Consider the following 16,841-nt stretch of genomic DNA (forward strand, 5'->3'; position numbering starts at 1 on the left):
CAGAGGGACACGTGCTGCAGGGTCCTGCAGCCGCCCCTCCGCTCTGCTAAAGCTCTCCCGGAGAAGGGTGCGTCTCCAGGTAACAAAGTAACTGAACCCACAAGCCTTATTAACAAAAATTACATCGCCCATTACATAGTTCTTAAAGTCTTTATTCACGTCAGTAGTTCACGTTGCAGGACGCGCCTGTCTACTCCCCACATCGCTAAGAAATATGCCGTATCCACTGGTTTTGACCTGAACTTTCCAGGAGTCCTCTCCCGTGCCCGTGTAGTTTTATAAGAATATCACCTTTACTAACATGTCGATAATCTATTTTGTTTCTATTACGTTCTTCATAAACCAAGGAAAATAGGTTTTCTTTAAAAAGTTATGTTTTCTCTTATTAATTCTGTATCGTATTTACAGCTGAGGAAAAACCATTTTAACCGAAATGTAAAATGATTAACATGGCAAACGATACAGTCCACTCAGAATTTACAAAAAACATACACCAGATAGACACCGAATAAATAAAACCAGCACTTGGGGACAGTCCTCGGAGAGCATGCCTGGGGACGTCACCGGCAGCCTCTGCACAGACTTTGCTCAGAACAGGCAACATCTAAGTGGCCCATCAGGAAAGAAGCGAAGCAAACTTGGGCACGACGGGCGGGACCTGCGTGGCTGGTGGGACGGACGGGCACAGACGCCGCGCGCGCGGGGCCTCAGTCCAGATCTCGTACCCGACGACAGATCTCGTCCGTGAAGTCGGAGCACTTTGCGTTGCCTCCTAAATCTTTTGTTAAGCTCTGCGAGAAGAAAAGAGCCAAGATAAAAGGCAGCCACGCGCTAGAGCACAGCCAGGCCGGCTTCCCAGAGCGCTCCGGGGAGACGCGGGCCGAGCTGGTCCGGCCGCCCTCCCCGGAGATCAAGACCCCCACCCGGGGTGACGGGCCCAGTTAGCGCACACGGAACACCTGGCGAAGCCAGGACACGCTGGCAACAGGGAAGGAGGGAGGCTCTCCAGAACTGTGCCTCTGTCAGTACAGCACACCCTAAGAAAACAGTCGATTGTGGACCTTTAAACGAAGCACAAATCCCTTGGGGGAAGTTTCAAAGTTTAAAAACCAGAGTTGACCTTATTTGGGGAAGCTGAGAAACTTCCGAACTGAAGGGCCAGCGTGAGTCCCGCGGGGCCCGACTCATAAGCCGGACACAGCGCGGCTCCCAGTCCGCGGAGACGGCCCGCCGGGCGCTCCGGCCCACCGGCTCCGTCTCTCTTCTGACGAGGGAAACCCTCCCGCAGCCCGGTCGTCCACCAGCCTGTCCTCCCTTTGCTCACAAAGGGACCCCGAGACACTTAGTTCTCCCGTCCCACCGCGTCCCACCACCTCCCGCACAGCTCCAAGGGCCACCGTGGACCCCTGCGGGGCTGGTACAGCCGCTTGGAACAGAGCCTGTGCCTTCGAGGCCCAGCCTCCTCCCTGCCCATGCGCAGAACCACCAGACCGGGCCCAGCCCGACTGCGCACCAGCCCCAGCTGCCCTGGAGCAGCGGTGGGAACTTGGACAAGGCAGGTTCCCTCACCGGGGGAGGGGGCTGCTCCCAGCCCGGACCCCCCAAAGGGGTGGAGACGGACAGAGACGCCTTGTGTGGGGAACACACAGTCACGCAGTACTGACAGCTACGAGGGCTGCTTTCACGAAAGCTTCCTTACCCTCACAACTCACATAGAGTGCTCCATCTCCACACACCCGATTTGCACAAACCGCTTGGCCCCCCGCCCCCGTGACCGGGACCTCCACTCCCCTGGCTGTGGAAGATCACGCAGACCTTATCAGGGGCACCACCCGGGTTTGCGGGGGAAGGGGCAGGGACCTGGCCCAGATCGTGCGCCCAAGACAGGACATCGAGGCCTCACAGGCTCCGGGCCCCAAACCATGTTTCCTCCAGCAGCACACGGGTGTCTCTGGCCGGTGCTTCCCAGGCCTCCCTGGAGAAACCCGCAGCTCCTCTCCCCAGAGCACACACCGCATGTGCTCGGGAGCCGAAGCCTGCTTCCTCCACCCAGATGCAGCGTGCACAAGACGACGACCCGTACCTTCCCGTCCTTAATCGTGGCAAAGCACGCGGTCTCCACCCTCGCCGCATGGTCGAAAAGGCCCATGTGCCGCAGCATCATGACGGCGCTGAGCAGGAGGGCCGTGGGGTTGGCCATGTCCTTGCCCGCGATGTCCGGGGCGGTGCCGTGAACCTACCGGCGAGAAACGCAAACATGGTCGGGGGACAGCCACAGTCCCCTCCCAGAGACGCTGTGCCCCATCACGTCCCTTATCGTCAGCCATGGGGCCAGGACAGAAAGCCTCAGAAAAACCAAGAGCCAGAATAACGGGGAAAGTGCAACAATGCAGACTGAGGACCCTTTCCAACTTCTGCGGAGTGCTGCAACCGAGGAAGGACACATCATAACAAGGACACAAAACAAAGAAGGGGGAGGTGAAGGAATGAACCACGCTTGTACGGACAGCCCAACGAAAGCACCGTTTTCTTATGACTCCTGGGAAAACTCAACACTTGAACCGTATTTGTGCAGATAACCCGTCCCGGACCCTCGGGCCGTTCCTAAGTGAACGCTGCTTTTCCCATGTCACCCAGGTCCTTACCGACTCGAAGATCGCGACCCCGTTGGCTCCAATGTTGCCACTTGGTGTCACACCAAGACCTCCAATCAGTCCCGCACACAGGTCACTGGGGGCAGAAAAACATTTCAAAGGGTGGTCTGAAAAATTAAACACCTCGCCCAGACTTTGGATTTTATCTAATATTTTAAAAGGATTTTATTTATTTATTTGACAGAGAGAGAGAAAGCACACGCAGGGGGAGCAGAAGAGGCAGAGGGAGAAGCAGGCTTCCCACTGAGCAGGGAGCCTGACGCAGGACTCGACCCCATGACCCTGAGATCATGACCTGAGCTGAAGGCAGCGCCCCGGACTCCATCCTCTGCCAAAAGGAACCAGAGCTCCTTGAGAAACAGCTGATCTGGGACCACAGTCAGAAAACCAGGATGGGCCGGAGGCAGCTTACTGCTGCAGAAAGCAGATGGTGGGCTGCGTCCAGAAGACATGACAGCACAAAGGGACATGCACTGACTAACACAGGTAATGGTTGTGACGGTTATACCCGTGAGTCAAACGGACAGAAGGACACAAGTAACTATGAGAGAAGGGAAGCGACCGTCGCGGCAGAACGCCGACTAACAGACGGAGCAGTAACGGCCACCTCTGCGCGTGCTGGGGAGGGGCCCACCAGGAGGGGGAAGGCAGGCTGAGCGCGAGAGAGGGAGAAGTGACGTTAGCAGGGGTGCGCTGCGGGGGCAGGGGACACACGAGCTCCTTGTCCATCTTGTAACATCTCTGTAAGTCTGAAATGACATCTCAAGTCACAACAATTTTGTAAAAAGGACTGCCTCCTGGCCACACACACTGCAACCAACCAACCAACGAAACCGCTCCGACAGGGAAGGGGGCGGGTCATCAGAGCACGGCCCAGAGCCAATGTGGCAAATTAAACGCATCAGCCATCCAACACGTGATCACTGACATCCCCACCACCGCGCCAGGACCCAACTCATCCGACACACGCTGTTCTTTTTGTATTTGAATGAAACTCCTTAAGCCACATGCATTTCAGGGCACGTGCAAATAAGCGACAAGCACGCCGCCGCCGAGCAGGGCTCACCTGAGGATGTCTCCATACAGATTCGGCATAACGAGGACGTCGAACTGCGACGGGTCCTGGACCATCTGCGAGGGACGCACAGTGAGTTCAGCGACCAGCAGCTGGGCTGCCGTGCCCACGACAGTCGCGGAAAGCAGGCGAGCAAGCACTTATACTTACATTCAGACACACTGTATCAAGGTACATCTCATTAAACTTAATATCTTTACAGTTTTCAGCAACTTCCCTGCATTTTTGCAGAAAAAGCCCATCTGACATTCGCCTGTATTTAATCAAATAAAAATGGTTGAAAGAAAGGTTTGCAGAAAGAAAAGGGTCAGGTCAGAGAGCAAAGTTAAGTTCAAGAAGTGTTAGTTCCAGAAGCCCAGACATCTGATTTCAATCATAGTAAAATTATTTTTTAGGCAGTTAATAAAAAGCAAACTGAAAATGGGGATTTTTCTGGAAGTACAAGAGGGCATAAAAATGTAAAATAGTCAGATCATAATAAAAACTATTATTTTTAATAGTTCTGTCCAGCAAAAATGAAGAAATGTAAGAAAATGTTAAGACTGACTCCTTTAAATGGTTGTACCACTGGACACACCCCAGCCCTCTCGCGGGTCAGGAAACCGTGTCTGCACCCATCCAGAGCTGCCTTCAGCAGCCTGGGGTTAGCAGAGGGTGACCGCCGAGGACCCGTCAGACGGCACTGGCCGGGCAGCCCCTGGCACACGGCCGTGTCAGAGACGCTGCCCCAGCCCACTTGGGACACGCCTGCCCTTCAACCTGTGTGGCCTCGGCTAGGTGACCACACCAGCTGGGGATCTAGTCTCCAGTGTCTTGCTCTGATGATGCCCAGTCCCTCCTCCCTGCCAGTCTGCTCACAGACAGAGCTGCCCGGCCCGCTGGCCAGGGAGAAGGAAGGGACGCCAGTCGCTGAGCCCCCCGACGGCAAGCGGGGCCGCGGCCCAGCAGGGACTCACATGATGTTGGCTTTGTGCACGGCCGTGACGTTGCTCCGGTGGTTGTTGCGGGCGTACTCGAAGGCGAACTCTGCGATGCGCCTGCTGGCCTCCTCGGTAATGAGCTTGATGCTCTGCACAACCCCGTCCACGATCTGAGGGGGAGCAGGTCAGCCTCACTGCGCGGCTAATGCTGGGCGCCCGGCCACGGGGGACGCGTGGGGCTCACAGCAGCCCCGGCCCCCAGCCCTGGGAGGCAGGCGTCATGGGGCCCACGAAACAGATGGGGACAACTGAGGTGCAGAGGCCACCTGCCCCAGAACACACCTGTGAGGGGGATCGAAACTCCCAGCAGACGCCCGCCCCAGGCCAGTGTCCAAGCCCCCAGCTCACAAAGGTCACGGTGAGCCGACCCCACAAGGGGCTCCCGACACCGGGGGACCCGAGTGACAGTCCCAAGTGCACAGAAGGCGACGCGAGTGAGAACGTGCGTGAGACGAACGTACCACGTGCTCGATGCCGCTGTACTCGCCTTCCGTGTTCTCCCGGATGGTGACAATGTTCACGTCGGTGTAAGGGGTCTTATAGCCCTCGATGGAGACACACGGACGGACGTTCGCATAGAGGTCGAACGTTTTCCGCAGCAATAAATTCATAGATGGGTGACCAGCTGCTATTGGGGTCTTTAAAGGGCCTGTGACAAAGAAGGACACCCGGAGGACACATTCAGGACACGCAGATGACAACGGGGTACGTTCTGGGGCCGCCTTTTCTTCTTCTTTATGGACACAAGTACAGAATGTTGACTTAAAGTTCCAGGTTTTCCTGCTTCACTTTCCCACTGGGGCGTAGTCAGGATGAGAGGTGCCTTGTGACACGGGCACCGGGCGTGCTTCCGGTGGGCGCACCCAGGCCACATGCTAACCCACCTGGGCTGCCACGCAGAAGGCCTATCCCTGACTGTCCCCCTCCCGGACTCAAACAAAGGAGGAAGAGTTGCCTGGAAGCCTTCCGGAACATGACTACACTCAAAAACACCACACACCTCCCCGGGGAGGACTGGGCGTGGCAGTATCTGACCCTCCCCACCACCTACAAGGTGACAACATTCCCGCTGTCATTTAGGGGAAGGGGCGCCTGGGAGGCTCAGTGGGTTAAGCCTCTGCCTTCGGCTCAGGTCATGATCTCAGGGTCCTGGATCGAGTCCTGCGCTTTGGGCTCCCTGCTCAGCAGGGAGCTGGCTTCCCTCTGCCCCTCCCCCGGCTTGTGCTCTGTCAAAAAAAAAAAAATTATCTTGAAAACTAAAAATAAATAAATAAACTAAAAGTGAAGGGAAACAACAAAAGCAAGAGTAAGAAACCAGCAGAGCCCCCAGCACTGAGGGGCGGAGGGGGCACTTGAACTCGCGCGTGTCTGTACCCACAGCCTGTGCTCCACGGGACCCAGGCACGCGCTTGTGTTTTCGATCATGACCTGAAGCACGTATTAATTAAAATAATAATAAAAACGTGGAAAGTGTGCAAAGGTAAATCTGGGTGAACCCACACACAAACACTTCTGTCTGACACTGGCCAGCAAGCCTGTACTGTTCTTACTGGGGGAAAACATGCCCAAGTGAGAAACCACCTCGCCGTGACCAGGCTGCTCCGTGCGGCGCCGGCAGGAGGGCAGGGAAGGCGACCCTCCACGCTGCGCACCCACAACCACGTGCGTGTGTCAGCCGCACACCGGTACAGACACGCGGGAGAAAGCAGAGGCCGCCCCACGGGGACGGTTGCACCGCAGCGTGGTCAGCCCCAGCTCCGACGGCGCAGCCCTGCGCGAGCACAGGACGTGGCGCAGAGACGCACCCAAGCCCGCACGGCCACTACCTTTCAAGCCCATCTTGTTCTTATCCATGGACTCTTTGGCTTCGGGAGGGATCATCCACTTTCCTCCGGGTCCTTGGATGGCCGTCACATTCCGCTCCTCCCACTGAATGGGCGCCTAGATGCGGCGACACAGAGCACAGTGAGCTGCAGGCTGCGGGGGTGACTGGCACCCACCTCCAAGGACCTGTCTTCCCTGTCGGAGGGACTGGTGAAAACGCACAATAAAGGTCCAGAAAGCTCCTGGCATGCGAGAAGAGATGTCATTCCCTAGTGTGACCGGAGGGCCTCTCCGCGCCAGCCTGTCCAGTCCGCACCAGGCTGCCGCGGCCCCTTATTCTTCTCCCAACTCCTACCGCGGTCAGAACACCGCGGCGAGAGGAGAAACACGGCCGCCCAGGGCACAGGCATGAACTGGAAATCATCGGATCATCGAAGACTGCACAGTAGAAAACTATGCACAGGAAGTGTCCGGAAGAGGCCAGTGTGTGGACAGAAAGTAGCCAAGTGGTGACCCGGGGCCGGCGGAGGGAGGGGCGGGCTGGGAGGGCTGGGGGACGAGCAGCGAGCGCGAAGGACAGTAAGATTTCTGTGTGGGCGGTGACAACAGTCTAAAATTAGACCGTGGTGCTGGCCGCACAGCTCAGAGCACGCACCGAATACCATGGACTCAGACCGCGTTGCAAAGCAGCAAGTGTGTGGCAGGTCGGCTGGACCGCAGTACAGCTGTGGGGAAACCCCAGATACGGTCCATAATCCACACAAGGGCCCGCCAGGGTCCCCTTCTTCCCCAGATGCGCCCCGGCAGCCAGCACAGGAGACTCCCCTGGTGTGGGGGGTCCTTCTCCACAGGGCACTCACAGCGGGGGAGCAGCCCCGGCTCTCCGCGCCACCTGCCCTTCCGCAGGGCTGCTGCTTACGGAGACGCGCTCCGAAGCGGCCCCCTGCGCGGAAGGCTGCGCCGCCACGATAATCGTTCCCACGCTTCAGGGTGACCCCACAGCGGGAATGTGGTTTCATCTTTCAAAATCTCCTACGCGGTTTTTTGGAAATAGCAGCTCTGGTCGGGTTGGCAGGAAGGCAGGGGCGAGGCGGACGGGGGACTGGCAGGGCTGAGCCCGCGGCCTAGCGGCACAACTCGCAGGACTGCCACGATGAAGCCAGCCTACGCTCCTGTCCCCACGGCCGCAGCGAGCCGCTCTGAGCCAGGGTCGTCGTGGCGACAGCGACACCACCCCACCTCCCACAAGTTATCCCAAGAGCTCACACACTCCAAATGCCCAAGGAAAGTTCTCTACAAATGATCATTCCAGACGTTTTCCCGGCACTTACTTTGGCAGCATCAAAAATCTTCATCACGGCAGCTGAGATCTCGGGGCCGATGCCGTCGCCTGGAATTAGAGTGACTGTCTGAACCTGAGCGTGAGAATCACCAAAAAGGACAGTCAGGGTTAACTCTGGAAGGTCCGGAAAGAACATCACTCGAAGAGAAATCCAGCTCCCGGGGGGCTGCTCGGGAAGACCGGGAGGCCTTCAGGAAGAGAGCCGTCCCTCAAGGGAAGAGACTCTACGCTCCACCTGAGTTCCGAGGCCTTCGTAAGGCTTACGTGATGCTCTTCAGATAACACAAAAATCAACTACTAAGCAGACTTCCCAATTGATATTTTTTTCAGACAAGCTACAAAGAGGCCAATTAATTCACGTCTGGGCAACCGAAGAGAACAGAGTTCCCACCACGCTCGTCACGGGAATCCGGAGGGCTTCCCGTGAAGGCAGCTGCTCCCTCGCCACAGGGACTCTAGGGAGGTCTGTCCTACCCCAGCTGCTCAGGCTTAAAAACACTTTCAAACACGTTCCCAGAGGACTGCTGCGGTCTGTTCTAGAACTCAGAGAACATCGGACTTCCAATCACAAGGGGGTCCCCGCATTCCTGAGTCCCTCTGTGACACCGGCGCCTCAGTGACAGGTGTCACCTAGGGAGCCCGGCGGAGTTTCTGTGGGGCCTACAAGAGCAGCACGTATAGTCACACCTGAGAGTCTGCGCTAGCCACAGAATGACAAGGTGTTTATAACGCAACAGCAGAGCTTTAGGACAAAGACTCAAACTAATCAAGCCGGCATTTCAAACGTAGAAATAAAAATGTGTAAAGGGACGTGACAACGGGACCTCAGTGAGGTAAGACCATATTCACACAGCCTTTCCCCTTCGGAGACAACAGGTCTCAGGGGGACTTGCTCTCAGTGGGAAGTCTGGTCTTTTCCCGAGTAGCTGCCTGCGCTACACTGTTGTAGATCACGGACTCAAGGGTCACTGGTCGTCTGCCTTCCGCTGATACTCCCTGAGCAGGTGGACTATTTCTGAATTTCTCTGTTATTACCGAAGACATCTTTTAAAAATTTAGTTCCTCTTCTTATTTCTTTCAAATATAACCCCGTCCCACCGGGCAAATATCTTTACAAAACGGACAGCTTAAATCACAGCAGAGAGCGCGGGTCGCACCGTCAGCTCTGAGCGCATCCGAAACGCTAGCGCGGCCAGCCTGACGCTTGAAATGCAAGCCTCGTTCTGCGTCTTTTGCACAAGCAGGAGCCCGAAGAACCCTTCAGCTGCTTCTTCCTGTTCTCCCACCACGTAAAACAAACGCCATCAGGCCACCAGAAGAATCCACTTTTCTTCCACAGCACAGAAAGTCAATGGAAGAAAAGAGGTTCGAAGGTCTTACAAACCCGTCCCAGAGTAAGACGCTGTAGGGGAGCAGAGGAATCATGGAATCCAATCGAATTCTGTAAGAAGGGGATAACCAAAACCCACAGGAAGTCGCTGACCCACAGTCTTAGAATGCTCTAACAGTGTGGTGTCAGCTCTTGAAGCACAGAATTCCAGGCTGGGGGTTCTAAAAGCAGCAGATTTAATGAGAAATGGGAGATCCACTAACATGTCTGTAAAAACTGTGAGAGGCCATGCGAGCCCGTGGGGCTCAGACAAGTCGGGGGCCCTCCTAACAGGGGTCCCTCTATGGTTTTTAGGGAAGCTCACAAAATAAAAATGCAAAGCAGGCTTTGAAGGTTCTCAACAATTTTCTCTCAACTTGTACTAGTTTAGAAAGAAACCGTCTTACCAAAGTGAGATTGCGAAGGGAAGCGACAGGCTCAAGGGTGATTTCTATTTTTAACCAGGCTCCTTTAAGACATCAATGTGACAGGCTTAACAGAGCCAGCTGTAAGGTAATTCTTAAATGTGCAAGTGATCCGATGAATTTACGCGTGTCAGCCAAGAATCTAAATATCCAGTGTAAGTGGGACACGGTTTTCCCAAATTTTAAGTAAATGGCAACAAAAAACTGTATCATAAATGTGTTAGAGCATCTTTCTTGAGAAACTTCTAAAACGAAAAAATAAAAGATGGAATTATACTCACACCACCGGCAAAACCTCTGGTCACCTGTTTTTGGTTGTGGAACACCCCCAGCAGCCGAGAGACCTACATCAATATCAACGAAGAAATGTCATGCACAGAATTAAACCACGCACAGTGAGGAGTAGAGATGAGGCCGTTTCTGATGACTGAGGATGCGGCAAGTCTGCACACGTAATTCAGGAACTTCTATATTAGCTCGATGTGACGAGCTATCTCAGATTTGAAAACCTCAGTTTTTGGCTTACCTTTGCCTTGAAAATTTCAGTACTATGTACTTTTACATTTCACTTGATGAATTTAAGTTGCCCAAAAATGCTGAGGGTCAAATGAAGCTATCCCTTTGAACTCAAACACAGAAATTTTCTCAGACGATCTGGAAGGTTTTAGGTCAACATTCTTGACTACCGGGTCATTTTGGGGGGAACACATATTCAAAGAAAACTATCACAAATTTTAAGCTGGAAGCGTCCTTAAAAATTCCAGAGCCCAACTCATTCATTACACAGGTGGAGGCATGGCGTCTCAAGGGTCGGGATCTGCCTACAGCTGCAGAGACCAGACTACAAGTCTCCTGACTCCCAGTCCAGTGCTCCTTTGGTGGAAGGAACTACTGACGGAACCAGAAGAAGTGCCTGTTCTTCTCCCATGAGTATTTAGTAATTACACTTTATAAAAACAAAATATAATAAAGTTTATTTAATACCATTTGACAGCTATGTCACACAGAATGAAGATTTTACTTATTTTTCTAGTAATACAAGTAATGTGGTCATTATTATTAATTGTCAGGAAAGATACAGAAAAAAGCAAAGTGACCCCCTAACCCCACTAGCCCAAGATGTTACCACTGGTATATTGGTTTCTACTCAATGCTACCAGACACTAGAAACAAATTTTAAAAGGTTACTTTGAACTTTAAAAACTGAGTCATTGAAAACTGGTACAAAGTCCTATTAAGAAACTGGGTCCACAGACCATAGGTACTAAAAATTCATTACATGTTATAAAGGTAACTTTTTTTCACGCTAGATACGTAAGCCATCTGTTACACCCTGGCTTGGTCTACCCTCCTGGGGATGGTGCTCGTAAGGTCCGACCCTTTGCAGTCACCCTGGCGTCCACTAACGAGACACCAAGCAAGAGCCCAGCAGGTGCGAAGGGCTAGTGTTCTCTAACCTGGCATGTACAGTCATCCCTCCGAACACTCTGTGCCAAAACCGGTGGCAAAAACCTTAATCCCAGAACATGATTCATCCACAGACAGACGGGCTCCTGGAAGAGAGGCTGTGTAACAGCACTCGGTGACAGGAACAAGATAAAATGTGACGAGCTCGTCTGCCCAGCCCTGCCCAGCCCAGCCCATCCCAGTGAGCGAGAGGGGGAAGACAGTCATGCAAAACGGGCCCATGTTCTATGACAAAAAACCCAACCAACCCATGATTTAAAATGTCAGTCTACAAGCACAAAGATTTTTATGTCTTCATTGTCGGACCTCCAAGTGCCGACAACAGCACGGGGCTCACAGGAGGTGCTCAATGAATGCATTCTGGAGAGACACAGGCCAGCCTTGACCATCTCTTTTATCTGACAAGTCCCCACCCCAGCAAACATCTTAACACTTGGGACGATTTTCTCTCAGATGGTCCACTTTGTCATCTCTCCCATAGAGAGATGATCTTGGACTAAGGCAGTAGACACCTAAGTCACTAAAATGACCCAGAACTGTAAATGAAATGAGATTTTTTTAAGACAGAGACGGTATTGTACTTCACACTGCATCTGTACACACATTACATTACGTTACCGCTACAAAACCTGGAGAGGCAGCTGGCAGTGGCCCGTTTCAGATTAGGAGACTAGGGCCAGGCTCACGGAGCGTGACCTGGGCTGACTTCAGGTGCTGGGCCGTCTCGATCCACGGCTCCTTGTTCCCTTCACATCTTCACAACCCAACTTAAATATACACAAATACAGTGTTGGGTGTATGGCTGGTCTCACTCCCTACATGTTTGCTGCTGGGGAACCTGCTCGTTGTTTACTAGGGCATTTCAGAACCAGAAAGGTCTTTAGAAACCTAGTATTTTCTCTAAATAAAGCCTTTTTTTTAGAAAAAAAGATTAAGCTGCAGACCACTTTTTCAGATTAAACCCTGCACATACCCCCAAGAGAGGAACCGCTCTGCCCGACCATGAGCCCAGCCTCCCCAGCATCCCGGGGAACATGGGGCTCTGCAGCACCTTCTCGCTCAACCCCTAAAGGGAGAAACGGGCCCCACAGAGGTCCAATGCTGGCCAAGGGCCACATGGGCGACCACGTCAGGGGAGACCCTCATTGGATCCCACAGCCCAGCAGCTTCTGAGCACCCGCCGTGTGGTTTCTCCTTGCAGTCTGCGCAGCAGGCAACGCAGGCTGACCGGCACATCATCACCGGCAGCCGCCTGCGCCCCCCTCTGAAGCGCAAGGAACCCACCGAAGACAAGGCAGTAAGTGGGGGCGACCTCCATGACGAAAGGTTTGATTTCTGCTGAGACCATGACCAGAAATCACTTCACCTTCAGGAGCAAATGGGGCAAAATAGTGACCGTCAGGCACAAAGCCGGTCCGGAGAGGCTGACAAAGCAGACCTCACTCCCTGAGGCCCAGGAACGCCGCCCGCCGGGGAGTGCAAGATGGACAGGGAATGCTGGGGAAGCTTCTGGGCTGCGCCTGCGGGTGAACTCGCGCCCTCCCAGGACCGCGTCCAACGCTCAAACAACCCCCTACAGACCGGCGCGCCAGCCCAGAGATGTGAAGCAGCCGCTCAAGGTCACACAGCCAACCCGCAGGGCTGCCCCAGATGCAAACCTAGGTCTGACGGGGTGCAGACTTTCAGAGGAGCGCTCTGGTCCCTAAATCACAGTGACCTGGGATGCTCTTTAAGCTCAAAGCTAGGGAGAAAAATAGCAACAAGTTTTACCAAAAAAAAAAGGGAATTTCCTGCGGCAGATTTCCAGGGGCCATGCTTGAAGCGCAACAGGAGACCCAGGGCCTACTCTTCCCTGTGCCTGCCATGGGGTGACCTTGGCCACGAGTAGGGAGAATGCGACCGACAACGAGGAAGCGGGACGCCCAGGGCCGCCCCCAGTTCCGACCCCGACTCCCCGCGTGACCTTGAGCGGCGGCGTCTGCAGAAACGAGCCCAGGAACCGCGGGGGCCCTGACGCCCCTTCCGGGTTCGGCCCCCGCCCCGAGCTGTCAAGGGCAGCGACAGGTCTCCTCGAGGTCGCGGGGCTCTCCGCAGGGACAGGGCGGGGTGGGGGTGGGATGTCCCGGGGGCGGGGGGGTGGCCCGCGCCGTGTGTGGCGGGCCCGGGTGTCCCCGCGAGCGGCGCGGCGCGCGCCCGGGACACCATCCCGCCCCAGCCCCGCCGGCCGCGCTCGGACCCCCGCGCCACCCGGGACCCGCCACCCCACCCCGGCCGCCGCGCGGCGCTTGCGGGCACACGCTGGCCCGGCCGTGACCTTGGCCCGCCTCCCGCGCGCCCGTCCGGGAGCGCGGCCGCCCGCACCACCCGCGCCCGTCGAGGCCCGCGCGCAGCGCCGCCGCCGCTCGGCCCGCGCATCCCGCGCGCCGCACACCCGCCGGCCGGGCTCTCACCTTGGAGATCCACGCGGGGCCCGCCATCGCGTCCCTCCCGGCGCCGCGACCACAGCAGCGGCAGCACTGCGCAGTCGCGCAGTCGGGGCTGGAGCCCCGCCCCCCGCGGGGGCCACGCCCCACTCAGGCCCCTCCCCGGAGCCCCGGTCCCGCCCCTGTCCGGTCCTGCCCCGGACGGGCGTCGTCTCTGTTGACCAATCGCCTGCCTCTCCTCGCAGTGACGTAGAGAGACGCGACCCGGAAGCATCGGGAAGGCCCGCCCCCTGCTGGGACGGGCGAGACGGTGCTGCTCACCGCAGTTTGCAACTTCGTGCGGCTACTGGGGACGCCTCGCTCCGTCACAGACGCTTCTGGTTTGTGACGGCGTCACCGACGAGTGGTCCCGGAGTCCGGCGGTCGGCCGTGAGCGCTGGGTCCCGTCCGGCGCGGGCCCGCGAACCCCGGCGTCGGGCGTCACGGCCGCGCGGGGCAGGCTGCAGGCGGGGCGGGGACGCGCTGGGGGACCTCGTCCCGGGGCGGGGGGCTGGCCGGGGAGCCTCGTCCCGGGGCGGGGGGCTGGCCGGGGAGCCTCGTCCCGGGGCGGGGGCTGGCCGGGGAGCCTCGTCCCGGGGCGGGGGCTGGCCGGGGAGCCTCGTCCCGGGGCGGGGGCTGGCCGGGGAGCCTCGTCCCGGGGCGGGGGCTGGCCGGGGGAGCCTCGTCCCGGGGCGGGGGGGCTGGCCGGGGAGCCTCGTCCCGGGGCGGGGGGCTGGCCGGGGAGCCTCGTCCCGGGGGCGGGGGGCTGGCCGGGGAGCCTCGTCCCGGGGCGGGGGGCTGGCCGGGGAGCCTCGTCCCGGGGCGGGGGGCTGGCCGGGGAGCCTCGTCCCGGGGCGGGGGGCTGGCCGGGGAGCCTCGTCCCGGGGCGGGGGGCTGGCCGGGGAGCCTCGTCCGGGGGCGGGGGGGGCTGGCCGGGGAGCCTCGTCCCGGGGCGGGGGCTGGCCGGGGAGCCTCGTCCCGGGGCGGGGGGCTGGCCAGGGAGCCTCGTCCCGGGGCGGGGGGCTGGCCGGGGAGCCTCGTCCCGGGGCGGGGGGCTGGCCGGGGAGCCTCGTCCCGGGGCGGGGGGCTGGCCAGGGAGGCCTCGTTCCGGAGCGGGAGGCTGGCCAGGGAGGCCTCGTCCCGAGGACCCGGGGCGCCGCGGCGACTCCCTCTAGGGCCGCCCCTGCCCGCCCTGCAAGGTGGTGCTCAGGTGAGAGATGACGCCCAGGGCCTCCGGGAGATAAAACAATCAACCACGGCTACGCCTGCGGCCTGGGCAGGGCCGGGGGACCTCGCCAGCCTCCCCCTGGCTCTGGCGGTCTTGGGGCCTGGCGATCCGGCCCTGAAGGGTCCGCGGACTCTCTGCCTCCGTCGCCTCCAGGCCTGCCCTGCCCTGCCCCGGCCAGCCCTCCTCCCCTCTCACTGGACCACCCCGGCTTGCCAGCTCCCGGCTCTCCCTCGCTCGCTTCTCACCAGTGTCTATTTCCAGCCGAATTCCCGCCCCTCCTTGCCGCCGCGCAGTCCCGGAGTGCCCGCCAAGCAGGCCTGCTGGCCAGCCCCCAGATGCTTCCCGTGCTTGGCTGGCCCCACGCTCCTGCGGTTCCCGCTGCCTGGCGGCCCTTTCGTCCCCTTCCCACCTGCTGAAATTCCAGCCACCCGCTGAGACGGCTGGGACGTGGGTTCCTCGGGGAAACCCCCACGACCTGCCCACCTGTCCCTCTCCCTGCTCAGAGCTCCCCAGCCCTGGATTCCCACCGCCCCTGGGGAGCCTTATCGAATTCTTTCCTGCTGTGTATCTTTGAGATCTCCCTCTAGCAGTCTTTGCTTTGGGAACAGAAACCAGCACCAGTGACTATAAAACAAAGACCAAGTGACTTGCTCCAGTCTCTGTTGAATCCCCACAACAGCCCCAGGAGGAAACTGAGGTAGAGCGGGCTGCAGTGATGCCGCGTTACACTGGGAAACACAATTCCTGAGGGGTCATCAGCTTCCCAAGAGGAGTCTGGTCAGGTGCTCTGCCAGAACAAGAAATGAGCCCCCCCGCCCCCCAGTCTCGTGAGGGAGACACCCAGACACTGAGATAGGGACAGGTGCTTGAAGGGTTTTGAACAGGGTGGGGTTGGTTGGGGAAGATCCCACTGTGAAGATGGAAGTTAAAGTGGTCCTTGCAGAGCCGAGATGTCAGCAGCCTGAGATGAGGCCAGGAGAAGGGACTGGTGCCAGCAAAGACTTGGAGGCAGGAAAGCATCAAATTCTCAGAAGCTCAGGTGCTCGGGCTGAAATGGACCTGGGAGGTTTCCCAGCCAATTCCCACAACAAGGTGCTCCCTGCCTGCTGAGCAGCTGAAGGGCCATCGAGGAGACAAACGCTGCCTCAGCCCCAGCTGGGAGCCGCTTTCTTGACCAGGCCACAGGATCCAGAACCCCTCAGACATTCTGGAGCGCCTCCGACATGCACGTCACTCTCCTCTGGACAAGCCACTGTGTCCTGTCCTTACACTTTGTAGCATCCAGACGTGCCATCAGCACCGTCTATTTGCCTCTCAGGAGAAGGATCTGAAGGTGTGCCCTTGAGACTACAGCACCACCCAATCCAAGACAATGTTTTTAATCAAGACAGCAACCTTTAATAAATCGGCAAAATATGTGCTATTTATTCACATACCAAGGGCTTCTTGTTACTTTTTATAAAGGGAGCACAAATTTATTTCAATAGGGCTTCCCTCATTTAGTTTCCTAAACATTAGAACTTTAGTAAATAAATGGGCAAGGGACCCATGTGAATGATCAGTTCACAGCCAAAGAAACAAACAAAAAAATCCTTAAAATATTTAATGTAGGGGCTCCTGGGGGCTCCAGTTAGTTAAACATCCAACTCTTTTTATTTATTTACTTGATAGATCACAAGTGGGCAGAGAGGCAGGCAGAGACAGAGAGAGAAGCAGTCTCCCTGCTGAGCAGAGAGCCCGATGCGGGGCTCGATTCCAGGACCCTGAGATCATGACCTGAGCCGAAGCAGCAGCTCAACCCACTGAGCCACCCAGGCGCCCCAAACATCCAACTCTTGATCTCAGTTCAGGTCTTGATCTCAGGGTGGTAAGCTCAGGCCTGCACTGGGCTCCACTCTGGGCAGGGGCCTGCTTAAGAAAACAAAATAAAACGTCCACCCTTAGCCATAATCGAGTACATGCAAAAATTTAAAAGTTAGAAACCTTTTTACCCCCTTTTTTAGGAAGTACGAACA

General features: G+C 57.0%; 1 protein-coding gene and 1 long non-coding RNA gene across 4 annotated transcripts; one reads left to right on the plus strand and one right to left on the minus strand.

The window, feature by feature from the left end:
* Positions 1-136: 136 nt before the first annotated feature.
* On the minus strand, positions 137-13,715 carry IDH3A (isocitrate dehydrogenase (NAD(+)) 3 catalytic subunit alpha). 3 transcript variants are annotated; one of them, XM_045067144.1, is made up of 12 exons: positions 13,587-13,715; positions 9,951-10,013; positions 9,033-9,149; positions 7,865-7,948; positions 6,536-6,650; positions 5,171-5,358; positions 4,686-4,819; positions 3,880-3,982; positions 3,721-3,785; positions 2,646-2,730; positions 2,084-2,236; positions 137-791 (listed from the first exon to the last, which is right to left on the minus strand). In XM_045067144.1, exons 1-12 carry the CDS (start codon positions 13,611-13,613, stop codon positions 708-710), a joined length of 1,218 nt encoding a protein of 405 aa, XP_044923079.1. In that variant the 5' UTR covers positions 13,614-13,715; the 3' UTR covers positions 137-707. The 3 variants fall into 3 exon arrangements, with proteins under 3 accessions (XP_044923079.1, XP_044923080.1, XP_044923081.1); XM_045067145.1 differs by lacking the exon at positions 9,033-9,149; XM_045067146.1 differs by lacking the exon at positions 9,033-9,149 and having other exon boundaries at positions 7,865-7,923; positions 13,587-13,659.
* Positions 13,716-14,629: 914 nt separating this feature from the next.
* LOC123388120 lies at positions 14,630-16,262 on the plus strand. The gene is made up of 2 exons (XR_006602671.1): positions 14,630-15,523; positions 15,770-16,262. It is a non-coding gene; the product is annotated as an uncharacterized LOC123388120 (long non-coding RNA).
* The last annotated feature ends 579 nt before the right edge of the window (positions 16,263-16,841 follow it).

This window comes from Mustela putorius, unplaced genomic scaffold (assembly GCF_011764305.1).
Source record: "Mustela putorius furo isolate JIRA1106 unplaced genomic scaffold, ASM1176430v1.1 tig00003875_pilon_pilon_pilon, whole genome shotgun sequence".
NCBI lineage: Eukaryota > Metazoa > Chordata > Mammalia > Carnivora > Mustelidae > Mustela > Mustela putorius.